Source organism: Acinonyx jubatus, chromosome A3 (genome assembly GCF_027475565.1).
Source record: "Acinonyx jubatus isolate Ajub_Pintada_27869175 chromosome A3, VMU_Ajub_asm_v1.0, whole genome shotgun sequence".
Taxonomy (NCBI): Eukaryota; Metazoa; Chordata; class Mammalia; order Carnivora; family Felidae; genus Acinonyx; species Acinonyx jubatus.
In genome coordinates this window covers 108,483,496-108,510,119 of record NC_069388.1, presented here as the reverse complement: position 1 = coordinate 108,510,119, position 26,624 = coordinate 108,483,496, and the positions used below count along the sequence as shown (strand labels likewise).

Sequence of the window (26,624 nt, the reverse complement as noted above, 5' to 3'; positions counted from 1 at the left end):
AGTCCAAACACAGGGGAATGCGTGTCCACGCAGCGCCTTTGACAAAAAGGCCAATGTGTCTGGGTCAAGCGCCTCACCTGTGTCACCTTATTTAATCCTCACAGTTCCCAACGCCGTGGCTGCTACTACCGTCCACATCTTGAGAGAGAGAGAGAGAGAGAGAGAGAGGCAGACTAGATTTTCTAAAGCCACACTGTTAGAAAGTACTCATGTGGGGACTGGCACCTAAGTCCAGCTCTTAACTACCACTCTGAGACTGCTTTGAGATGCGGCCCCTGAGTCAGTGCTTGGCCACCGGATGCCGGATGAAGTTTCTGAATCAGTCAGGCTTCTGTATCTTTTTCCTTCCTGCACACCGGTCAGGTGATAGTGCCGTCCTATCTCTGCCAGACAGAGGGGCAAAGATGTAAAATTCACTCCCTTTGAAGGTGTGTCGTCAGCAGCTTTTCAGAAATTTTGGGAAGCAGCAAAAGCAAAGTCTATGTGTAAAATAAGACTTAAGAATTACTGGAAGAGTCTGCTGGCTGGCCTCTTTTCCCCACCACTGCGGGGGGATGATGAGCTGATTTTCCGATGGGAAAAGGACTACAAACGCTCTATTACGGAGAACTAGTGAAACATTCAAGAGAAATAATACCAGGGACACGTGGGGGGCTCTGTCGGTTGAGTGTCTGACTCCTGATTTCAGCTCAGGTCATGATCTCACAGTTCGTGAGATCAAGCCCCGTGTGGGGCTCCTTCTGCTGACAGCACGGAGCCTGCTTGGGATTCTCTCTCTCCCTCTCTCTCTGTCCCTCCCCCACTCATGCTGTTCTCTGTCTCTCTCTCTCTCTCTCCCTCAAAATGGGTAAATAAACTTAAAAAAAAGGGACAGAACCTACACCAAACACTATTTCTTAACACCAGACTATGAAAAAAATATTTCGCTTTCACTCTGAAATAAATCTCCTGCAAAAAGGCAAGAGGCACACAAATCTACACACACATGCATATGCACGAATGCACACGTGCGTGCTCCCACACGTGTGCTTGCACGTATGTGCATGCACACCCACATCCCCACACACGTGCATGCCCAGTCAGCTCCAGCGCCATTGGCCCTCTCCAGGCTGTGTCTGTGTGGACACAGGGTCCGCTGCAGAGGCTGAGCCTGTCTTCGGGTTGCCTGTATTTTCCCATCTGTGATCCAGATGGTTGGCATTCTGCTCCCTCTGGCATTTGCTGGATCTCTTTTGCCTTTCCATGCTTCCCATGCAGGACAGAGTCACACGAGTTCATTCAACCTCACAAAGATGTCATCGTAATCACAGTAATCCCTTGCGCTACGATTCCCTCCTTCCAGCATCATCTCGACCCTGAGGCTGTGGTTAACATCCCCATTTGCTACAAGAGGAGCTGAGAAATAGGGAAGCTAATTAAGTTGCTAGTTAGTTGCAAATTCAGGATTAGACCTCATGTCCTCTGACTTCCAGTCCAGAGCCCAGGTGACATATGTACATAAGAACAGGGGCAGGGGTCCCAGAACTGCTTAATGTACAAGTGAGGATGTGAGGTAGATGTAGACTTTGGACCAGTAAGAGTTGAGAATGGCTTTATGATGGATGGAGACCCCACTGGGGAGACAATAAGAAGGGTTTTGACAAGGACCAGGACTCAGCAATCCCAATGTTGGGGGTTGGAGAGTAGGAAAGAACGTGGGGAGAGAATACAGAGGAGGGTAGAGGGGCGGAGGAGAAGAGCTTGAATGTTTCAGAACACAAGATTTGCTACTTGAACAACCGAGTGCCATTGTAGTTTTCTGGACCAGTGTCTGATCTAGTGCGAAACTACTCAGAAACTATTCAGAAACTGTCCCTGGGGAGGATGAATGGAGACCTTAAGGGAGAACAGATAGGAGTTTTTTGATACTCTCAGTTTTGTTTTTCACAAACAGAATGAGTCTGTCTTCATAAGGCAGGCTTTAAGACCTAGAACATGAGTAGAAAGTACACACGGGTCCTCCCATATTATCCCTTCAGAGTCCCCACGGTCAGAACTGGGAAGCTGGAGAGAGCATACTTTGGTTTAGAAATTCAGATTTAGCGGTTAGAATTTAATATTAATACAATATATCATAATCAGATGTCTTATTATGAGTGGTTCCCTTGATTCTGTCAACCCAAAGGGATAATGAACACACTGGAGGCATCATATTTCGGCTCAATCTTGTCCCGAACTAACCTCTATACATAGAGTAGGACCAAGTGCCAGGGAGGGGGAAGATTTCTGCCCAATGGGGTGATGAGGAGGCCATCCCCATGCAGAGTACTCTTCATGCTGATTTTTTTAAATGTTTATTTTTGAGAGAGAGAGAGAGAGAGAGAGAGAGAGAGACAAGAGCATGAGTGGGGAGGGGCCAAAGAGAGAAGGAGACACAGAATGTGAGGCAGGCTCCAGGCTCTGAGCACAGAGCCGGACACGAAGATTGAACTTGTGAACCATGAGATCATGACCCGAACTGACGTCAGACACTTAACTGACTGAGCCACCCAGGCGCCCCTCTTCATGCTGATTTCTGACCACAGGCCCACCCTGAGAATGGCAGCTGTTCAAAACGGCCCTTTTCTCTGAACCACGCAGTTGACCCTCAGCGTAGCCCAATCCTTGGATACCAGGGATAGGGAGGAGAAGGCCATGCCCAGTACCATGCAGGGCATCTAAGGAATGCAAAGAAGTAAAACTGCTTTGCTCTTTTGGAGAATATTTATGAGGTGCCTATCTCTGAGTGAGGATAGAAATGAGGGCACATGTACATAAATTCTCCAAGGTACCATGACTCCCATCTGCTTCATAAGCAAAACCACAGCCTCTTTCAGGCTGTCTCTCTTCTCTAGTGTCTCCTACAGTGGTCAAGTCTCTAGTGCATCCCATCTCCATGGACTACTAGCACCTGTAGTTCACAGACCATTGACCTCTCCAGTATCCACTCTTCTCTAGAATATCTGGGAAGATCCACATCCTCCAGTTAAGTCCACTGCCAGGGTCAGGCATCAGTCTGGTCTGCAACAGGGAAATCTCAGGAGCACACCCTAGCTGGGTATCACATCTTCCCCAAAGTCTAGGTTTTCAGCCTTACCTCACCCTCACAAGGGATATCAGTAGGCCTGTCCAGCTTGAGACCACCGCCGCCCCCACCCTTCCCATCTCCTTGAACAGCCTGAGGGAAGCTCAACACAGACCCCCCTTCGCTTGCTTCCCTTCCTTCTAGGTGGCAGCTACTGTTCTTCTCTTTTTTTTTTTCTTTAATTTTTTTTACATTTATTTATTTTTGAGAAACTAAGAAGAAGTGTGAGCGAGGGAGGGGCAGAGAGAGAAGGAGACACAGAATCTGAAGCAGGCTCCAGGCTCTGAGCTGTCAGCACAGAGCCTGATGCAGGGCTCGAACCCGCAAACTGTGAGATCATGACTTGAGCCGAAGTCGGACGCTCAATCGACTGAGGCGCCCAGGTGCCCCTGTTCTTCTGACTCTTAAACAGGAGCAAATGCACGCACACACACATTTCCTGAATACACTGGAGTATGAAACCAAGGGCAGAATAATTTCTTGGGAAGAAAATAAAAACATAAGTGTTATTGTGATTTCTAATTCCCTCATTAATTATAAGTAAAAGGAGCATGGGATAATTTTTTTAATAACTAGAATTTTCAGCCGCACCAGAGCTGTGCTTGTAAATGTTTAACAACCAGCTCCTCAAACGCAGGGGTAATTCTGATTTTACCAGCTTCTGTGGCATAAATACTCCCACTGTGGCTGAGTCAAGCTACAGTGGGAAGAGAACCAACTCCCACGATCCTGAAAAGTTAACAACTGGCTTTCCTAAGCCAGCGTGAGTGGCACACCACTGACAGGCCTTCCAGCACAGAAGCCTAAAACACTGCCTTTTCCATACAAACATTTCTAATCTGGTTGGGAGACAAAAGCAACTCAAGAAATTTTTAGAAGATGGCTCAAGACCAAATATGATCAGAGTCTCGGTTGTGAGACAAGATTCTAAGGCATCATTAGGAAGGGATGCCGCAAAGTCTTTCCAGAATCTCTGGAGAGAAGAAAAGGTTGGGCACTGAGCAACACAGGCCTTGTCAGGCGGAAGTGGGAGCTGGTTTTCCAGAGCAAAAGAGCAGGAGGAGCAGACACGGGAGTGGGAACCAGGTGCTCTGTCCGGGGAGCCGAGACCAGCCTAGCCACAGCTGGAATTGGTGAGGTAACAGATCCTGAGCCCCCGAGAGAAAGGAGGGCAGGGTTGCAAAGATTTGGAAAGATGAGGAGTTTGGTGCCTGTGCTTTTGGACTCTCAGAGGCAACTGTGACCAAGCGGGACCGACCCGCGATTCCAGGTCAGCGAGACCTGGGTTCAAATCCCTGCCTTGCCAATTTACTAGTTACAAAATCTGGCCTGAGTCACTCCGCTGGTCCAAGCCCAATTCTGTGAAATGGGAACAACAGCACTGCCTCTATGCCACAAGTCAGGGGTTTGCTGGGTGGACCCGGTGAGATACCATACCTGAGAATGATTTTAAATCAATTAAGCGCTCCACATGTCAAGTACTATTATCACTATCTTTCCTTCTGGGTCATTGAGCAGGTGAGTCTTGAAACTTGTTGGTTCATGAAGGTGGGAGGGCAGGAAATGGCAACTCTCACTCCTGGAGGGAAGGGAGGGTGTTGATGAGAACAAATCTAAGTGCTTTTTTAGTTCCCTCTGTGCCATAAATCACAGATACCCACAGGAGCCATTTTTGGCTCTGGGGCAAGGAAATGACAATGTGAAGTGATTCCGAGGAAGCAGAATGGGACCCCTGCTTCACATACAAGCCAAGAGGTATATATGTCAGTCACTGTTACATCAGGATCTAAAACCTTCAAAATCCTAGAAATTAAAGAAACAATTTCTAGTCCTTCAGGACTCTATTTAATGAGTTCAGTATAGCCACACACCTTCCTTCCCTTGCTCAAAATAAAAGGAATAATTTGCTTGGTAAAAGTTCATGGCCACCCTCCGAAACAACTGGACTCATTCTGTGATGTCACAAAACCAAACTGGAAATTGTCAGAAGTTTTACTCAAAAGATCTAGTTAGAATGAGCAAACCAAGGAAGAGAAATTTGAGGCATGGTGGCAAACAGAAATTGCTGCCCAATGGAACGAGCAGGTTCTGTAATAAGAGAAGCATATCTGACCTGGGAGGTCAGATGCTGGGCCATGGGATGAAGGCACCCTTCTTGGGGGATGGACTGAAGGTCAGGATAAACCTTTTCTTAATCTCACTCTTTCATATCTTCAAATAAAGATGGAGGCTACTTTGATATCAGTCTGTTGACTGTGTCAAAGAATATTTTTCTGTTCTTCAATTTTTTTTTTTCTCTCTTCATAGTGGTGTGCTTGATAATTCAGGAGGGAAAATACTTGTTCGGAAAGTTGCCGGGCAATCTGGCTATAAGGGGAGTTATTCCAATGGTGTCCAGTCATTGTCCCTGCCACGCTGGAGAGAGTCCTTCATCGTCTCAGGTACGCCCACACACTGGAGAAACACAGCCCTACCCAGGCACTTGGCTTAAGTGACCTCATGGGATGAAATGTATTCTTTTCAATGTTCTATTGGTTTTAGTTTATGGCCCAACTCATTTCATAAAAGTCTGAAGCATTAGCTCTTCTGATAATTAGGATCATGAAGCAATAAATTATAATTACAGTGATAAATCACTACAAAGTCTGGAAATATTAAAAGGCTCCAATTTCTCATTTTAAACACACTGCAGCTATCCATAAATCCAATCAAACTTTTAATGAAATGAACTACATTTAATAACTTCGGGTTTGAACTACTCCTTTAGTTAGGCCAAATATGTCTCATATCTAGAACCTCATTCCTTGATATTTCTGGTAAATGGAAAGGGATATAGGCTCTTATAGAACTGAGCTGCAATTTTGAGATTTCTTTTTATTTAATTGATTGTTTCACTCGTTGGTCCTTGCTATCTAGCTCCTTAGAATTTTTGTAGATAACATTTTCACTCTTTTCCTCCCTCTTCCAATGAGGTAATGTCAATGAGCTAATTCCAAGTGTGATTTCATGGGAAAAAAGGTGACCTAGTATCTGTATTATCATGACCCTCCCTTTCCTATTATTGTGAATTCCGCAAACTTTTGTTTTGAAACTTTTTTAATTGAAAGAATAGTACAATGAATATCCACATTCCCTTCACCTAGCAACATTTGCTTTATTAACCCACTTATCATTTATCTACATTTTGCTCTAAACCATGTGAAAATAAGCTGCAGGCATCATGACACTTTATCTCTCAATACTTCTGCACACATCTGGTAAAAACAAGATTTTCCTAATAACCACAATACCAATACCACACCTAAAACATTAACATTGGTGCAATTATGTTATCCAACAAATAGTTCTTCCTCAATAGTATCCAGTTATCTTAGTCTTCATAGGAATTTCTTCCTCCTCCTGCTTTTCTCTCCTTCCCTCCTCTCTCCCTCCCTGTCTCCCTGTCTCCTCCCTACCTCCCTTCCTTCCTTCCAGATCCACAGTCTAATAAATAATAAAAATCATCCATTGCCTTTAGTTGTCATGTCTATTAACTCTCCAATAATCTAAAACTATCTACCACCACACTACCTTTTTTTTTGTCATGAATGACAGTGACATTTTTGAAGTCCCAGCCAGTTGTCCAGTACTGTGTCTCCCAGTCTGGACCACAAACATGTCCAGCCATGTCATGATTGGATTCAGGTTACATATTTTGCCAAGGTTACTACATAAGTAGTATCATAGCATACACATTGTGCTTTATCACAGTGGTCATATCAGAAGACTCAATAATGTCAGTTTATCCAGTTGTCGGTGATGCTAAACTGGACTGCTTGGATACTTTACAGTATCTCTCCATGGTAGAGATACTTTGTAACGAATAAGCAATCTGTAGGGAGATACCTCAAATCAGCATGAATAGCTCATTCCCCAACAAATTCATCCAATGGTTTAACATCCATTGATGATCCTTGCACTAGCAAGAATTACACTAGAATTTGCAAAATTATAATTGTTCTAATTCTGTCATTCCTTCCACATTTGTTAGCAAGTTTTCTTACATAAAGAAGAGGGTTTTTTTCCCCTCTCTGCACACCTGTTTTTTCAAGTACCACTAGGGAGTCGTGGATTGTTTTTGAAAATATGTTATAATCCATTATCACCAGTATTCTTTTCTTAATTTAACATATAGTGTTGTCGTGGCTTCAGGAGTAGAACCCAGTGTTTCATCTCTTACATATGACACCCAGTGCTCATCTCAAAAAGTGCCCTCCTTCATGCCTGTCACCCATTTAATCTATTCCCCTACCTACCACCCTTCAAGCAACCCTCAGTTTGTTCTCTGTATTTAAGAGTCTCTTATGGTTTGCCTCCTTCTGTGTTTTTATCTAATTTTTCCTTCCTTTTCACTATGTTTATTGTGTTTCTCAAATTCCACATATGAGTGAAATCATCTGATATCTTTCTCTGGATTATTTCACTTAGCATAATACCCTCTAGTTCCATCCACATTGCTGCAAATGGCAAGATTTCCTCCTTTTTCATCGCTGAGTAGTATTCCATTGTATGTATATATGTATGTATGTGTGTGTCCATTCATCAATTTATGGAAATTTGCACTCTTTCCATAATTTGGCTATCATTATTCTTTTTGATGCTCAAATTTTCCAAATTCAGCCAGTGGGAGCCCTTCGGGCTTTTTTGGCACGTCCTCATTGGTGTTTGAGCACAACATAGTGTTCTATCCTTGTGTTGTACTTGGCCTTATGCTGGGTCTTGCATATCCCATTTTCTTCAAAGAGGTTTCACATGATTTTAAACTATATTCTAGCAAAGCTTCTGGCATGCCAACAAGATTAGGAATCTTGAAACTCTCCTGAGGAGCCACCTGTGGAAGACCACCCAAAGCAAGGAAAAGAAAAATGTTTCATAATATAGTAGGTCTTCCCATCTGGATGGTGTTCTGGTACCTTTATGCATCCCATGCCCCAACTCCTACTATCCTCCATTGATCAGAGTTGGCTTTTTTCAGAGTTTTAATAGAACTACAAACAGACCTTTTAGGATTCTTCACAACTTGAGCAATCCCTGTTTCCTCTTGCCTGCAGAATTCTGCAGCCTAGGGTTCAAATTAAACTGGCTTCTATGTCAGGTAGTGGAAAGTCATCAACCACAGTGCCGTGAGAATTCAGAACAGGGGCCATATGAAAATGCTAATAGCTCGACTACAAATTTGTCAAGTATATAGAGAAATGTAATCCCCACATAGGTGTTTACCAAGTACCTCCTGGCTAAATAAGATTGTTTCCATCTTAAATGCATAGCCTGCAATTCAAGAATCCCCAACAGAGGTTTAAAGGAAAAATTAACTCCAAGAGAGTAGAGATGTTTTGGGTTTTTTAAATGAAAATCAGTCTACTGAGATTATTCCCTACAAACTCAACTTCCATGTCCCCTCATTTCACCTAGTGACATTTAACCAAAACACTTTTTGCCAATTATAATAAACATTGGTGCTTCTGCAATGAGTAGGAATCTCTTTCGAATGGGTGACTTGGGGGGGCAACACTGGCCAGCAGCCAAGCCACGCTCCCCACTATCTGGGAGCTCAAGGCCACCAACTTCAGCTGGATGGTGTCAGAATCCTCCTCTGAAGGCTCCGGTGCCTCCATGACCTTCTTATTTTTAATTTTCACGCATCACTGTGCTCCTTTAGTTAATTCACTTTGGTGGGCTGGGATGGAAGCAGACGATAGGATATGCCTTTTTGGTCAGCACAATCTTTTGGCGGTCCGTGGATAGGAATGGTCAGAGAGGGACTTCCTAATACTGCCCGTTTGTTCTTTGATCCACATTTCAGAAAACTGAGCTCATGCTCCTTTTCCTTCTGAATAGAAGCAGGAAAAGCCATAGGATTTTAAATGTGAGAACAGTAAACAGATGAAGACCATGTCTGTGCAGTCCCCTCTGTTGATCAAGTGAGGCCAATGGCCATAGGGCCCTCCCTGGGCCCGAAATAACCTCAATCACAATTTGGAAGAGGCCCAGTCAAGGGCAGGGGACCTGGAAAACTCTGTTCCCAGGGGACTTTAATGGGATAAAATAACTCAGTCAGCCCAAACATTTTGCCTCATCCCCACTTTGAGTGATATTTATAGACCATACCAGCAGAGAACCTTTGCATCTCTCTGGTAATACATGGTTCCAGAACATTTTAACTTCTTGTTTTCATTAGGCCCCTACAACTTAATATGTAGTAAGTTGGTCCATATCATTGTCCATATTTCCTGAATGAGAAAAATGAGAGTCTCAGAGGCTGAGGCAGAGAATACATGGCAAATACAAACAGAAACGTAGATGTTCTCATTCCCAGTTCCAGGTCCTTTCTGAGACCCCATCATTCTGGCTGCTTCACGGCTCTACAACCTTTTGTGTCAGTAGGGCTTTTGGCAAGAATCGTGCACTAGATTCTGTTCTACCGCTCGGGCTCTCCATTCAGTACTCCTCCCCATCTCGTCCCCAAGCCCATCCTATAAAACTATTTCCTTAGATTGAGATTTAAAATTCTTTCACTGTCCGATACAAATATTAGATACCAGGTAGGACCCCTCCTAAAGGTATTTGAAATTGTAACAGAGATCTAAGCATGAAGATATTCCTCCTTCGAATAAATACTAACTGATCATCTCCTACATACCAGCCATCGCTTGAGGCAGTGTCTCAACGGTTACCAAGTGAGACAAATCCCCAGTCTCCAGGGAGATTCCACCTTCCAAGTGACACTGTCACTTGGAAGCGGAGCAAAACTCTTGTGTGGAATTCTAGGCATCATTTCCTGGCGGAGGAAGGCTTTAGACGCCATAGCCTTTTCCGGGCAATTTCCAGTCCTATCAGGCTTGGTACTTGCTTACCCAGCTCCAATCACCTGATCGTTTTTCTTTTTTATGCCTCCTTTGTTTTCCCTGATACATATTAACATTCCTTCTCCTCACCTGGCCTCTAAACTTTCTTTCCCTAGGTGGGCAACAAATGCTTATTTTGAAAACTACTTCTAGGTTTCTTTAGTGCCATGGAATTCAAATGGATCCCACAGGGTCCGTGAAAGGGGGAAAGAGCCATTCATGCACAGCCAGCTTGTGACCAGAGCTCTGGAGCATCCAGAAGGAGAGCACGGGGAGTGCTTTTACATTCATCTACTGACCTAATTAAACATTCAGCACCACACATATGAAAACCTTAGCTCACATGTCACATCTTCATGGGCAGAACGAGGGTTGCTAATGTTAACTCTGAGTCACAGAGATATTATTGCTTCCTTTCTAATATTAATAAAACACAGCCTATACAGGAAAACAAAACCTCACTTGACTTTCTTATTGTAATCAGCAGTTCAGCTTGGTGGGGGAGACCACCGATTTATTGAACTCAAGAGAGATCAATAGGAAAGAGGGAATCAGCATACCAGAATAGAACCATCTAAAACTTCTAGCTCTACAAATAATTTGTTTCTTTTTTGCAGAAGGTAAATCCCAAAAGGGTGTAACTTACCCATCGGCGCTCACATACTCATCATCTAAAAGCCCTGCTGCGAAAACAGGCAAGTGTTCATATGTGATTTCATCTAAATATTCTGAGTTTGTAAACACGTGTTTTAGAAGGTAGTGTAGAAATTAACATCTGGTCAAGCCCCAATGATGCCAGCAATATTTTCACCAATGCCAGAAACGTGGCCCCAGAAATCAAGGGGATCAGATGGCTGGGGCTGAAGAGTAAGGCTTCAGTTTTTGGTTTTGGTTTTCGAGTTCCAAGATGATCTCTATGTTTTGTAATCTTCATTCACAATGGTTGTTGCCTTGAATTGTATTGTTACTTTAGAAGATGACAGGATATTCTGTCTAGAAATGTTCCCTGGCAGATGAAAGGGGAAAAGCTGTCTCTTACTAGGTATGAAATGAAGGGAAGCAAAAAGGATGGTGTTAACAGAAAACAACTAATAGAAATAACCCAAGCCAAAGATACAGTGTTTATGAGGTTGTGCGTCATGTGAACCACAAAGGGAGCACAGATAGACTTCAGGTCAGGAAAATACCTTTTTCTAGGTTTTTGTGTCAAGGGAGAACTAGGCTATGCGTTATTGTGTCTTTGGGGGCACTTTGATTTCCCACACAAAGAGAAGGGATAAACATCCCTTTCCAACATAAACACAAAAGGGACACTTGGGGTCTTGCCCAGCTTCTAGAGGAACCACTCTTTAAAGTTATAGTCTCTGGGCACCTGGGTGGCTCAGTCAGTTGAGTGTCTGACTCATGGTTTCAGCTCAGGTCGTGATCTCACGGTTTGTGGGTTCGAGCCCGACATCAGGCTCTGCACTGACAGCGTGGAGCCTGCTTGAGATTCTCTGTCTCCCTCTCTGTGCCCCTCCCCCACTGGCTCCCTCTCTTTCTCTCTCAAAATAAATTTTAAAAATAATAAAAAGCACTGGGGCATCTGGGTGGCTCAGTCGATTAAACATCCGACTTTGGATCAGATCATGATCTCATGGTTTGTGAGTTCGAGCCCCATGTTGGGCTCTCTGCTGTCAGTGCAGAGCCTGCTTTGAGATCCTGTGTCCCCCCTCTCCACCCCCCGTCCTTCCCCTACTCGTGGACGCTCTTAGGCTTTCTCTCAAAAATAAATATTAAAAAAAAATTCCAGTGAGAACCATAAAAGGGGGGGTCCCCTTTTTTCCTATCCCGATGACAAAATTCCTATAGAAATGGGGGGAAGCAGATGAGATGAAGATATGGGGCCAGCAGTTACTTGCTCTGGTCTTGGCATGTGCAGATAACAGGCTTCCTAATCCCTCCAAGACAGTGAGTTAACAGGTAAATCAGGTCAGGATGACCCCCTCACAGCAAAGCAGCCTTCTTCCATGGGAAAAGAGCTCACTCAACAAATAGGAAACATCTTAAAAAAAAAAAAAAAAAAAAAAAAAACTACAAAGCACCTTGATTTGCCAGGGGCAGCTCCTTCTGATTTAAATGCTGTTTCCCCAGGCAGGCAGCAACTGTCAGGCAGGCAGCTGGTATTGGGCTCGAGTCTCAAGCTACTCTGAACTAAGTAAAAACAGGTAAGTGTTGGTTCAGAGAAGCTCACCAAACCCGAGAAGGCGCATCGCTGGCACTACAGCGAGAGAAAGGGAAGGAAATGCTTCTCAGAGGGTTCTGAGCGAAAGTGGCCGGAGAGCCCCCTCCTGCTTCCCCTTGGCCACGTGCCCCGGCCCCTCCCACCCCCCAGAGGAAAATCAAAATCCATTACACTTGACTTCGCAGAGCCTCCTGCCCTCACAGCCTGTACCCACCAAGGCCACCCCTGCCCCCCCCCCCCCCCCCCCCCCCCCCCCCCGTCTTGGGAATAAGACAGGCTCCGCCACCACTCTAGAGAGACCTTGGGCCACCCTCTGGTGGGAACCGCATTCAGGAATCTCGAGGCTTTTGATGACTTGCCTTCCACTGTGTTCCCCTTTGGAGGAAAGACATGCGGAATTTGGAATCAAACCAACAGGGGTCCGAATCCTGGCTCTGCCACCTGTTGTCTGTGAGACCTCTTCTTGGCTTGGCTTCTGGGACTGTGACTGGTATCCAATGTGAATGCCGCTGTCAAAGAGGCCTTCACGGTGTCTGGCACGTAGTAGATGCTTAGTGAATAGATTTCCTGCCCTCGTGTATAATCCTGAGTCAGTGGCGGGAAGAGCAAACCCTCCCTCGTCACCCTGACCTCCAGACACTGCTGTTAACTGGGCTTCAGTGTCCGCACTGTCCTCCACTGGGGGAAGGGGAGGGGTGACACAACACAATGATAAGTGTCAGCTACTGCCACTTGCCAAGTGCCCACCACGTGCCGGGCACTGTGCGGGCCCCTCACAGACGTGGTGCCTAGTTAGGACCCGGCCTCGTCAGGTTGGTCTGACCATCCCCATTTTACAGCAAAGGAACAGTAGTGGCCGAGCTGCTGAGGCCTGAAGTCAGGAGTCCAGCCTGATGCTGGCTGACGGTTCTCAAATCAGATTTCCAGGGTCTGTCCCAGATGCAGCGCATCAGAATCTATGTGATTAGGGCCCCAGAGTCTGCATTTTAACACCGTCACTATGATTCAATGATGAGTCAGGTGTAGGGAGCTCTGAGGACCTCCTGCTGCTGTTGAGCAGGTTGTTCAGAACTGTTCATGACCTGGGCGCCTGGGTGGGCTCCATTCGCTGAGCATCCAACTCTGGATTTTGGCTCAGGTCACGATCTCACAGTTTGTGGGTTTGGGCCCCACATCGGGCTCTGAGCTGATGGTGTAAAGCCTGCTTGGAATTCTCTCTCTCCCCCTCTGTCTTGCTGCCCTTCCCCCTCTCATGCTCACTTGCTCTCTCTCTCAAAATAAATAACTAAACTTAAAAAATTAAAAAAAAAAAGAACACTACATGACTTTGTCCATAGAGTAATAGGTTAAGAGCCTAAAGGAAATTTTCACGTTTTCCCATGAAAATCTTTGAAAAGATTTCCATGAGGCTTCTGTGTATCTGACATTGTATGAAGAAACCATTTTAATGGTTTCGTTTCTAACTGCTCAAAAGGAACCTGGTGTAATGAAGAATTCACTTTGGGTCACATCAGGCCTTATGTTCCGTAAGGAATTGGGAGCAATTGGGGAAGAGTTCTTTCTCTGTCTTCATCTTAAAGACAGTTCTGTTCCAGGCAGGAGAGCAGGTGGAAATAACAGCCCATGGAAGACCATGGAAAACCAGACACATGGATCTCTTGGTTGAATTTATGACTCACTTGAAAGTATCTGTGTCCTAAGCAGCTAACACGACTGGCTGCCATCAGGATATTTAATCTGCTCTCCAGCCATCAATGTTAGCAAAGGAAGACTGGGGGTGCTTGGAAACCTCACAGTTAGCCAATGGTGTGAGAAAAAGACATTTCATGTTCTCAATATCTCATGAGTGTAAGGTGACAAAATTCATTACTGCTAGAAGTTTTATTTTTAATTGTGGCTTAATTAACAATTTCCAAGTAAAATGTACTGTAGGTTTTATATCTTTCTTTCCAAATTAATACTTTTATCCTATTTCATAAAATATATATGTTATTCTATTAAATGGCTCTTCCCTGTATGAAGCGGGTCCTACCTGGGCCCACATCCCCCTAACAAGACGCTAATGCTTCAGAGCATTTACCAGAGAGTAAGACAGAAGACTACTCTGGAGAAATCAGAAACTTCCCTAGGATTGTCATGAAGGCTCAGTTCCTTTGAAGTCACAGAAATGTCATAAACCACGCAGGTTTGGTTTTGCCCAAGGATGGCGTGAAGACTGGCTGACCCCCCCAGAGCTGCTGCCAGCTCTTTAGCAATCGTCTGCCACCATCTCCGGGCAGATTTGAAGGTGACCTACTGTTAGTGACAGCAGGGAAAAGGAGAGCCCGGATGGCCTACAAGAGCAGACTGAACGGCCAAACTCCAACCTGTGTCTGGGGCACTGTGTGCTGATATGCTCTCCCGAGTCAGTGCTCACAGGTGACAGCGGCAGGGTGGGAAACGAGCAGATGCCAGTGCTGGGTGATGGGTCTAAATGCCCCGGCACACATGTGCCTGCGTGACCGGTCCAAGGTCGTGGTGCTGACACTGTTTTCCCAGCATGCTGTACAGTGTCAAAGAGGAAGTTGGATGATTCACAGGAACAGCACGGCACCTAATCTCAGATGCTGTCCCTTTGGCCTGCTGTTCTATGTACCAAAGATTCATATCCCTAAGCAGAGTTAAAAGCTAGAGCTGGGGGCGGGGAGCACCTGGGTGCCTCAGTTGGTTAAGCATCTAACTCTTAATTTCAGCTCAGGTCATCATCTCACAGTTCATGAGATTGAGCCCCATGTCGGGCTCCATGCTGAGAGCATGGAGTCTGCTTGGGATTCTCTCTCTCCCTCTCTCTCTGCCCCTCTCCTGCTCCTGCTCTGTCACTTGTCTCTCTCTCAAAATAAATAAACTTAATAATAATAATAATAAAGCTATGGCTACGATGCTGTGGTAAGCTGAAAAATGCCCCAGCACCACCAAAGATACCCACGTCCTTGTCCCTGGTATCTGTGAATTCTTCTATATACGGCAAAACAAGAAAGGGGAGGGGTGCTTGGCCAATGGGATTAGGTCAAGATCTTTGGATGGGGAGACTATCCTGAATTATCTGGGGCAGGGGGAGACAGAGGGAGATTTGATACACATGGAGGAGACGGTCATGTGAAGACAGAGCAGAGAGAAACTCAGGATGTTGGCCTTGAGGACTGGAGGGGTGTGGCCACAAGCCAAGTAATGCCAGCAGCCACCAGACAATGGAAGAGGCAGAAAGCAGGTTCCGCTCATACCTTGACTGTTGACACCTTGAGTTCCAACTTTTGGCCTTCAGAGCTGTGAGAGAATAGATTTTTGTTGTTTTAAGCCAGTTTGTGCGTTTGTGACAATTTATGACAGCAGCACTAGGACACTAATACAGAGAAGCAGGCATAGGAGTTAATGTCCCTGCTGGGGGGCTCAGGTGACACATGTAACTGGTCCCTCCCAGGACTGGGGTGCTCTTCAGTTTGGGGACCATTTTGTGTCCCCTTCTGACACAGACCATGGCTGTCAATACAATATCCAACGCCCAGAGGATAGCCACTGGTGCCCTAAACCTTCAGAGAAACTGTCAGGGCCCCCAGAGAACTAACACATTAAGACTTGTTTAAAATTGTGGAGGGGTGCCTGGGTGGCTCAGTCGGTTAAGTGTCTGACTCTGATTTCAGCTCAGGTCATGATCTCACGGTTCAAGCCCCACATCGGGCATGGAGCCTGCTTGGGATTCTCTCTCTCCCTCCTTCTCTGCCTCTTCCCCACTCACACTGTCTCTGTCTTCCTCAAACTAAATAAATAAAACTTAAAAAAAATTTTTTTAATTTTTTTAATGTTTATTTATTTGAGAGAGAGAGAGAGAGAGAGAATGAGTGGGGGAGGGGAAGAGAGAGAGGGAGACACAGAATCCAAAACAGGCTCCAGGCTCTGAGCTGTCAGCACAGAGCCCGACCCAGGGCTTGAACCCACGAACAGTGAGATCATGACCTGAGCTGAAGTTGGATGCTCAACTGACTGAGCCACCCAGGTGCCCCAACTAAAAAAATTTCTTTAAATCATGGAAACAATGTAAATCATTACACATGAATGAAGAGCACAATTTAGTAGAATCTAGGTGATCCTTACCATGTAATTATTTCCATCACCCCATTTTACAGATGAGAAAACTGGGGCCCAGAGGAGTGAGTTGACTAGTCATGAACCAGTCTAAGCTAGAACATCTAGAATGCATTCTCTGAGAGTAAGTCACAGTGAAAGCCCCAAAGTTCCTTCCATCCCGAGGTCAATGCTGACACAGCAGAAAAAAAAAAAAAAAAAAAGAAAGAAAGAAAAGAAAAAGGTTCATAAACCATTGCTTCTGGTGTCTGGCAAATTAATTTGGCAGTAAATCATGTTCTGCCTTCTCAGTGTTGCTGTAGGATTTAACTATTTAAATATTTTATTGTTATGGGGCGCCTGGGTGGCTCAGTTAAGCGTCCAACTTCGGCTCACGTCATGATCTCACATTGTGAGTTGGAGCCCCGCATCGGGCTCCGTGCTGTCATTTCAGAACCAGGAGCCTACTTTGGATTCTGTGTCTCCTTCTCTCTCTGCCACTCCCCCGCTCGTGCTCTGTCTCTCTCTCTCTCTCTCTCAAAAAATGAATAAACGTAAAAAAAAGTTAAATATTTTATTGTTATTTAGTCTTTGGTTTGTTTATTGGCTCATTGTTCCCTCCAGATTGTACATTCCTTTCGGGCAGGTGGATTTTCTCCTCCGCAGCAGCTAGCAGAGATCTTTGCCCAAAGCTAGTGTTCAGTAAGCATTCATTTCTGTCCTGACGGGCCCACCAGCCAATTGGTAGGACTCAGTATAATTTCATCTTTTTTACAGATGAGACCACGAAAGCCTACCAGAAGCCACCAGTTCCAGGAACAACCGCACAGCCAGTCACCCTGACGCAGATAACGGGAGCCACTGCCACTGGAGCTGCCCACGCCAGCCTGCCAAAGCCGTCCCCCTCTGCCGGCTCCACCAGCAGCAGCCTCAGACCCCAGCCCGTGGGCCTCAGGAGCGGGGAGCTGGGTCAGTAGGTAGACTGTGTGTTGTCATGCTCTAGGAAAGTAGGAGACGGGCTTCGGGGGTAACAGCTCTGTCCGAATGCTCGTGCGGAGTCCCGCCTCTTGAGCTGGCTGAGGCGTAGCGCCGAGACCTGGGCCGGAAGTGCGTGGGTGTGTCCTTCCAGACTCCAGGGGTAAATCTGAGCCTGATACTACGTTAGGACCAAGCTAAGAGCTAAGCGAACCACGTGGAAGGGGCTTAAGACAGATTTGGAAGTGTGACTGCTGTTACCATACTTAGGAAGGTAGGACGTTACGTGAAACTTTCCCATTGCAAAAGCCGAGTCGAAGGGATAGTAGGTTTCAAGGTAAATGCTGTTGCGTTTTGTTTTAAGGGACAAACGTATGCTCCTGGAAGTCTTCAAATATTAGAAGCAAACAAAACCAAAAAAAAAAAAAGAAACAAAAAAAAAAAAAACCAAAACAAAACTATAGGAAAAGCCAGACAGCTAAAGTTTTTACTCCCTTTCTGATTGCTTTTTATGTATCCGTTTCTTAAATAGTGTTTTAGATTTAACCAATCTTGGTATTACGTGGTATTACCTCAAGAGCTGATAACTGATAACTCAGTCTCTAGTTTCTATGCAGGTTTTTATGCAAGCCATCCTAGGCTAGTAAGACCGTCTCATTTCTAAAGGTCTTCTGGAAAGAGTCCGGAGCGTTCCACAGCAGGAGTGACAGCAGGTTTTCCTAAATATTTCCCACCCAGGGCCATTTTCTCCTCCTAGGAGGACGTGCCCAGGACTTGTTCCTTCAGCCTCACCTCCTGCCACACAGCAGGGCCCTTGCCTGTTCCATATCAGAGTCCAGCCATCCATTCGTCCTTTTATCTAACAAATAACGTCAGCACTTGCAACATGCTGGACACTTCGAAGCACCTTACAATTAGTCTATGAGATCCTCATAACCGAGCTACGTAATTAGATCTACGACTTCTGATTTCACTAATTCCTTGCATTGATGAGGAAACCAGAGAGAAGGGCAGTGAGGAAACCGGCCTCAGGTCACACGGCTGGGAAACAGCAGAGCCACGATGGCACCCCAGCAGCCGGGTTCCCCCCTGACTGTCCTGCAGGAGGCATCCCTGCCATAACCGAACACCCCAGGCACGAATGAAGCCATCCCAGAAACAAGGGCCTGACCTGCCCTTGCCACGGATGGGGCAGTGAGGCCAGAGGATGTTAGGCACCCCCAATGCCCACTGTGGTGAAGAATAACAACAGTGGAGCACGCAGTCCATGCTTCCCTGTGCTGGGCACCCTGTGTGCACTGTTTTTTTACTCAATGTTCCTAACTACTCTATGAAACAAGGGTTATTTTCATTCCATGGGATGAACAACCCCTGGAAGGATCGATGATGGGAAGTACCCAAATAAAAATGCCATAAAAATAATTGCTGGGATACACAGGACATGACCCCCGTCCCCGCCCCCGCCATCCTGTTCCTCTGGAACCCCAGCTAACACGAGCACAGGCACATGATGCCTGACAGCAAGAGAAATAGGAAGCAAGGATCCTGGGTGAGAGAGGCCCTCAAGCCACAAGCTTTCCTTCTTCATAACTTCAGGCTCTTGACTTTAGGGGCCCTTGATTCTTTCAGAGACTTTTGAGTGGTTGAGTAAGTTGTTTGCTCCTGGTGTCTCCTCAGAGGAGGTCAGTTTTTACATAACACGTATAATTAAACATGTGGCATATTTATCTGGCTACACTGGGAGCTTGGAAATCCTGTGACAGGCTGGGCCTGTGCTGGTGGAAACCTCAAGGAACTTGATGTAGTAGTGGCTCCTGACCTGGCAAAGCCTCATTATTCCTGGCTGGGGGACAGGGGCCGTTGGACAGCAGCCTCCCAGCCCGGCAGCCTCCCTCTTCAACCTCGGCCAGCGCCCACGCCGCCCCACAGCCTGCCAGGCAAACACTCAGAAGGAGCGCTCCATGCCGCCTCCACGGTAACTGCCAAGAAATGGGCCAGACTGGAAGGGGAGGAAGGGAGAGGGGGCATGAAGAAACCATGTTGCCCGCTCAAAGGATTTGCTGTAGGAATGAAGAGAAGTGAAAATGGATGTTTGAAGCCCTCTTTTTCTTTTTTTAAGAAGAGTTTGTTGAAATACTTTCCACATATCATACAATTCACCCATTGAAATCATACAATTCAGTTGTTCTTAGTATATTTGCAGAGTTAGGCAACCATCCCCACGATCGATTCTAGAACATTTGCATCATCCCCAAAAGAAACCTGTACCCATTAACTGATCCCTCTGTCCCCCAGCCCCAGGTAACCATAAGTCTACTTTCACGAATGCCTATATTCATGTATGGCTATAGGTAACTTGCTGTGATCTTTTAGCCCAACTATATTATATCATAATCAGTACACAGATAATTCCTTTTTTTCTTCAAATCAATTGAGAATGTTCTGCTAGCTATAACAGAGCAACTCTCTTATTGCTGATAGACAAGTGAGTTGTTGTTACTGCCTTTATTAAGGGTTTTCTCCTCTTTTGTATTGACGAGAGTCAAAAGATTGTAGAAGTGTGTTGTAGATGGGGTGTCCAGGTGAAACCTAATTTATTTGTTTATTCAACAAATATTTATTGAGAGCCTACTATGTGTCAGGCACTGCCCTGAGATCTTGGGCTACACCTGTGAACACACCCTACCAAGATCCCTGCAACGGGTCCCTTCAGCTTAGAACACCTAGAAGTGTGTACCAGAACAGGAGCAATCTGCCTCTGGGATCAATGAGTATCTTTGCTCTACAATAAGATAAAAGGCTGCCTCTCAGACAGAACATAGGAACTTGGAGGGAGTCTTGCGGAAGGTGGAAACTTTGTAGCAGGAAAAGACAGGGGCTCTCCCAGCCCAAGAAGAGGAGCTGATAACAGATGGAAGAAAAAGGATGGGTCTGGACACCCCTTAACTGACCCGTGAATAGGCAAACCTAACAAGACAGTGAGGAACAAATCAAGGCTGGGGGTAAGGGAGCCAAGAGCCGGAGCAACAGAGACTTCTCAGAGGGACAGGAGTGAGGCTGTCCGTCATGAGAGAAGCCAGACTACACGGGCACCCACAGAGCCACATCCCACAACCAGAGTGGGCAGCCAGTAGAACCAGATCCGTAGATATGCTGGGGAAGGAGTTCTGGAAAAGATGGAAAATCCCTCCAGGCCTGCTCTGCAGGGTCAGCTGAATCTACCGCAGGCTTACAAGGGTGGGGTGGCTCTGCTGGGCATGATTTTCCTAGTCGGGTTCCTTTCAAGAAGTGCCACAGGTGACTCAGGAGACCTAACATTACATGTGCCCACGAAGAAGGGTAAACCAAGGAAGGGAGCAGAGCGCCGCCTGGTGGCAAGACATGCGGGCGGCTGTGGTCATTCACCTCGCTGTGTATCTCCTCTCTGAAAGCGTATCTGTCTTTAAGTTTATCTGGAAAACTTAGGTCTTCAAGTCCAGTCTTACAAATAGTAAGAAAAAGATGAACATTCCCATGGAAAAATAGGTGAAGGTCATGACCAGGCAAGCCACAGTGGAAGAACTGTAAATGACCAATAAATAGAGCAGAAGATGTTCAACCTCCCCAGGAATCAAATCAATGCAAATTAAGCTATACCACATCCTTCTTCACCAATTCACATGAGAAACTGAGGATACGTGGTTTGGGCAAAAGTGTAGAGAAACGACCCAGAATTTGCACTTACTGGAATGTATCCTGAGGTAACGTCATCTGAGGGGAACAAGGAGCCTGGACACAGATGTTGTTCCTAACAGAAAAAGAAGTACAAGCGATTTAATTGTCCACCATCAGAATGGTTAAAGCAATTAGCACACAGCTATTACCATTTTGATGAATATGTGCACCTCCTGGCAGGAGACTGGCCTGTGGTGGGTTGTTAACTCAAGGAAGGAGTCGACAAAACAGCACGGGTGCTGATCTCACTTGTGTACCAGCAACCGGAGGATAGAGGGATTGCATGTGGGTTCTTGATATACACCGCATATATTTTCACAGTGAGCACATGTTATCGTTACAATGAGACAGAAAACAAAGCTATTTAGAGTTTGTATTCAGACGGATGGAACAGAGTCAAAGGGAGGGAAACGTTGACTTGTGGACAGTTTGGGTTTTAAGAGAAATTGATATTGTTCCATGACCTTTTTTTTCTCTCCCCCTCCCTGAAACTTGGTTCCTTCTCTCAGCTCATTTTCCATGGTTCCCTCTTTATAAAATCCCCCTCCTTCCTTTTAAAGCCTTGCTTCAGAGCAATTGCCCAATAAATAATGAACACCGAAGTTGCATTTGATTTTCTCATAAAGTAATTAAGGATAACCCTTCGTGTGCCTTTAAAATGACTGAAAGCTAATGCTATTTGTGTCAATACCCTGTTAACGCCATTTAAGCAAATTGTTAAATGTTAAGTGACATTGCTATTGAAGGATTACTTTAACCTCCTCAGGAGTGGCACCGTTGAGAATTATTGTAAGAATAATGAAGTATAAAAAAAAAATAGGGCACTTTAGTAAAAGATACTTACTTTGACAATTGTGAAATACAAGGGTGATTATTATGTGGAATTTTCAGTCAGTTTTTTGAGTTAAATTCCTGCTCCCCCCCCCCTTTTTTTTTCCATTTCAATGCCTCATCGGGGTAGGTTCAGACCGCCCAAGGACAAAGCTTTACCTTAGCTCTGAACTTGGTAATGTCTTGCTAGGCTGGATCATGGAAAGAATGAGAACAGTTCAATGAAAATTCATGCTCTGACCGGTCAAATGTTATTACAGATCTCTGGGCCACCAGCACCTACACAAGCGGCCAAAACAGCCCCCGCGCGGATCCAGGTAAGAACCTGAACTCACCTTTCCAGCTACTGATGGAAGTTAAACGTGTTTACATGAGCTTTGTCATTCCAGATCCTTGCCATTTGATTTAGATTTGGACAGAGGGCATTAAACCAGTGATGCCAACAGGAGATACTGCTCAGGGGCCCAGCTTGTGAGGAAACTTGAAAGGAATGCAAAGCTTTCACCCATGGCTGTTCCCTCGAGGCACTTTTGTGCAGGTTATGATGGAAATTCCTAAGGATTCAGTAACTAGGCTCTTGTAAACCTGAAAAGGGATACTCTCTGGGGTTTATGCTTGAGGAACTAGGGTAAAAGAAAGAGAAAAATTTGTGGCTTTGTCTAGGGAAGGGCAGAGCCGATCTTGCTGGGGTAATTCTATGATATGGAGAATAGAAGCCCATTCTCTCTCCTCCAGGAATTCTGTGACTTATGACACTCCCAGCAACCCTTTGTTCACGTCTGTGTAGATCCCTTAAAGTTTGGCCCAAGCCCTGGGATGGCAGAGGGATGAGGCAAGTAATTCTCTTCTCTGTGATGCCCTGGAGGCCTTCTCTGTGATGCCCTGGAAAGGAAAATCCAGCAGGGCCGGGCGCTTTCTACAAACTGTGCTCAGGGCCTGAGCCACAAGCTGATCCACTTGATCCAGGGACACAAAGCCTTTTGCAGCCACAGGGCACTGCCATGTGGGGCCTGGGTCTCCCAAGGAAAAGAGTCCAGGTTTTACTCTTGCTGGGGGATACCAGTCTGTCCTCCGCATGTTAAAAGATTCCTAGAGACTGTAGGTTCTGTTTTGCTTTGATACTGGATCAGAGCAGGGGCTCCATGTGGTCCCCCATCTAGTTGCTGCCCAACTGTACCTTTGCCAAAGCACACGCTGTTGTCCTGGACAAAGGGTTTTAAGAATCAGATCTCTGGGCAAGGCAAGGGTTCCAAGGCCATCCTAGCCTTCAGTAGGCCCCTGGGACCCTTCAGGCAGCCAGGCACGGGGCACTCCTGCACCCTGTCCCCTTGGCTAGGATCTCTGCCTCCTCCACCACCCCCAGAAGGAGAACCAAGCTCAGCCAGCTTGGCTGACCTCCAAGGAAGATCTGAACCGGGGGCACTTATGCTAGGGGGCAAATTAAGGGACGAGAGCAGACTGCTGGTTGCACCTGAATCAGCTGATGCCCGGTGATCCCATCAGGTATCCAAAGTCAGGATTCTCCCAAAGCTGCTTTCCAGAAGCCTGCTGGAGCACAGGTCAGCCCGGGTAAGCTGCCCGCTGCTCACCAGCCGTGCTCCGGCACCCTTGCAAATACCTTACTCCCCATGCACTGGCTGCTGGCCCCTGCAGCTCATCCTGCCACATGGTCAGAGTTTGTGGGCATGCCAAGGCGTTTTACCTTCTAGAAAACGTCTCTTTGCTTTGTCTGTTCTTGGCGTGTCAAAGAGAAAAATCTCCAGCCGTGCAGACACCCAGTAGCGCTCATGGGTTGGGTCTGCTTGAGAGGCTCCCGCCTGGGTGGCCTATGCCCCCACCTTGCACACCCCAGGACCCGCCTCTGGGATTGATTGAGCTCACATACACCACAAATCAGACACGGCTCAGGGGGTGGTTGGTAATGAGGCAGATTACCTGATCTCCAAGCTCCTATTTTTGACTGCCAAGAACCCAAGGTTACTTTCAGTGATTGACCCCATTCTCTTTTTCTAATGCTACCTCTCTAGTTCTCTAGCTCTGAGCCCTCATTCCTTTCCCTTTCTCTTTCATGCTCCCAGCCATTATGCTCCATCTTCCTAAACTTTCCAGATGCACCCAGCTGCCTTTGTATCCTCAAATCCTACCCATTTCTGCAGCTCCTTCCCTCACCATCATCCCTGGAACTTTGCTCTGAGCCACCCACCCACCCCCAGCGAGCCCTGGCCTCGGAGTGTCTCCTAGCCCACGGGCACCCAGGCCTCACCGGTCCCGCAGCCTCGTTAGGGCTCCTGCCTGTGGGCAGAAGCCACTCGCACACCGTGAGCAAAGGCAGGTCAGAACATTTGGGGCTCTTAGATACCCTCTGTCAGGCTCTCACCTCAGAGGTAATCAGGCCTATCAGGCAAGTTGCCCAGTTCTTCAGCTAGAAAATCACTGAGACATGGAATTGGGATGAATTGCATAAACTGCCTCTGGTCTGATTCCCCACCAAATATGCCAGAGAAAGGCTTTTGCCCCACATCAGATACCTTTGAGTGAGTGGTCAGGAGGGGTCCCAGCCCCCTCACTGTTAGACGTAACTATCTAGAACTTAGGCCCATTGATCCTAATTTGGCTAAACTAGTGTGTCTCAGAGTGAAGCCTGAGGACCCTGCTCATGGGGATCCTGGGATGTCCTCCCTGCTCCCACCGCACAACTGAGTGAGGCCAGACTTTCTTCTTGTCCTTCAACCGAAACATGTCCCAACAGACTGAGGAACAGATATCAGATTCCCACAGTCTTCTGTTATGCCAGGCATTGAAGAAATTTGTCACCCTTGTCACTGAATTATTTTGGAAAATAGCTATTTCTCGTGTTAAAAAAAAAAGCATAATAAATGGTGAAATAGTTAACATTCTGTTTCAAATGACCGAGCACTTTGATTTTTAGTAGGATAACACACAAACAAGAACCCCTTGGGGTCTTTGATCATTTTTTTTTAACATTTATTTATTTATTGAGATACAGAGCACGAGAGGTGGAGGGGCAAAGAGAAAGGGAGACTACAGGCTCCAGGCTCCAAGCTGTCAGCAGAGAGCCCAACGCAGGGCTTGAACTCATGAACCGTGAGATCATGAGCTGAGCCAAAGCTGGATGCTTAACCGACTGAGCCACCCAGGCGCCCCTTCAATCATTTTTAAGAGTATGAATTTGAGAGCCTTTCAAATATACAAAAGGAGCGTTCACATCCACCTTAAGTCTCATCTTTTCTAGGATAAATTTCTCCGGTTCCTCCCACAGGTCTTTCTGTGACCTGGCAGATTGTGACCATAGTCCTTGAAAGACTCACACAGAGCACTCAGACCAGAACACGATGCCACCCACGAAGGGTGTGTGCCAGGGCACTGCCTCTCGCTGCCTAAATATTCTGCTTCCATCATGGCAATAACTCAGTAACTCAAGTCACCAGGGTGTTTTTCTCTTGCACTTCTACAGAAGCAGGTCACATCCGTCCTGTCTTTGTGCCATTGAGTCTTTGAACCCAACTTAGAATATCACACTTATCGCTGTGAAATCCCTCAGTTTTGTCTCTTGCCATCTTCCTGTATCTTAATTCTGTCATTTAGTGTATTAACTATCCTTCCGACTTTTCTGTCATCCGCATAATTGATTAATGTGCCACCTGCCTCTCTTCTCATCACTGATACAAATCTATACCACATGGGACCACATCTCAGAGCCCCACTAAATACCTGTGTTTAAGGCAACCCACTAACAGACGCGGACAGCTATACATGGACCTCATGAGATTGTCGTTGGCCTCAGTAGTTCATCCTCTCCTCCACAGGACGCCAGACTTAAAACCCACCTCCCACCATGCCTTCTGCCCAACCTCCCCAATTTAAGCCACCATCCCCACTGCAGAGGAACTGTTCTTTAATTAAAAGAAATTCTATTTCCTGAGCATGCTAGATGTCAGACACGGTGCTTTGCATTAGGACTACAAAGACAACTAAGATATTTTCAGGTTCTGGAATTCTGCCTCCACAGGTAGAAGGCCCCACAGTCATCCGTAAGGCCACTGCCACCTCTGGCCTCCACTGCCAGGCCCTGCCCCTCCTTCCAGCACCCTCTGAGTGGGGACAGGAGCCACCTTGCTAGCATGGCCACGCCAGCTGTATTTCCAGGGGAAGGAGGGTGCTTCTGATGATTTCAGTTAGAACTCGGTGACTTTGCCTCAGAACCATTCTGCTTCTGCTGTCTGGCTTCAGGCTACCGTGTTCGATCCAATAGGCTTCACCTGCCTGGAAACCCAACCATGGAATTAATGTTGTCTGCACGCGAAAAGGCTGCCAGGTCCCAAACCAATATCCCACACCAAGCTGGGAGGGCAACCCGTCTGTACACCCAGCATTATGGATGCGTCGGTGACAGATCAAGTGCCTAGAACCTTGGACTGTCCTCAGCCTGCTCTGATAGCCCTTGTGCTCTCTCTGGCCCAGCCAGCGGCTCTGCAAGTGCCTGCCATTTCACTACAGCAAGAGGGAGCTGTCCACGGGGACCGTGCGGCTCCAGGCAGGGAGCCGGGCCAAGGGAAGGAGGGTACGGGGGTGCCCCAGCTCCGGAGGCCTGCTGCCTCTCAGACTACCACCTCCTAACACTCACACTCCAGGGGACTCTCTGGGGAGAACCCGGTTGGGGGGGGGGGGAGGGGCGAAGGGCCAACTGTGCTTCTGCCCCATAAAACTTTACAGCCCTAAGGGCCATGTCTTACAGCTCCCGCTTGGGTCCTGTGCTGGTCACCTCCAGATGTGC

At 46.5% G+C, this 26,624-nt stretch overlaps 1 protein-coding gene across 1 annotated transcript in view; it reads left to right on the top strand.

Annotated features, from left to right (window-relative positions):
• Positions 1-26,624, top strand: part of VIT (vitrin) — a 104,906-nt gene that overhangs the window by 45,009 nt on the left and 33,273 nt on the right. The window contains exons 5-8 of the mRNA XM_015064230.3: positions 5,411-5,544; positions 10,605-10,682; positions 17,087-17,278; positions 22,090-22,146. Of these exons, the coding sequence (XP_014919716.2) occupies positions 5,411-5,544; positions 10,605-10,682; positions 17,087-17,278; positions 22,090-22,146 (461 nt within the window). The remainder of the gene's footprint in view (positions 1-5,410; positions 5,545-10,604; positions 10,683-17,086; positions 17,279-22,089; positions 22,147-26,624) is intronic.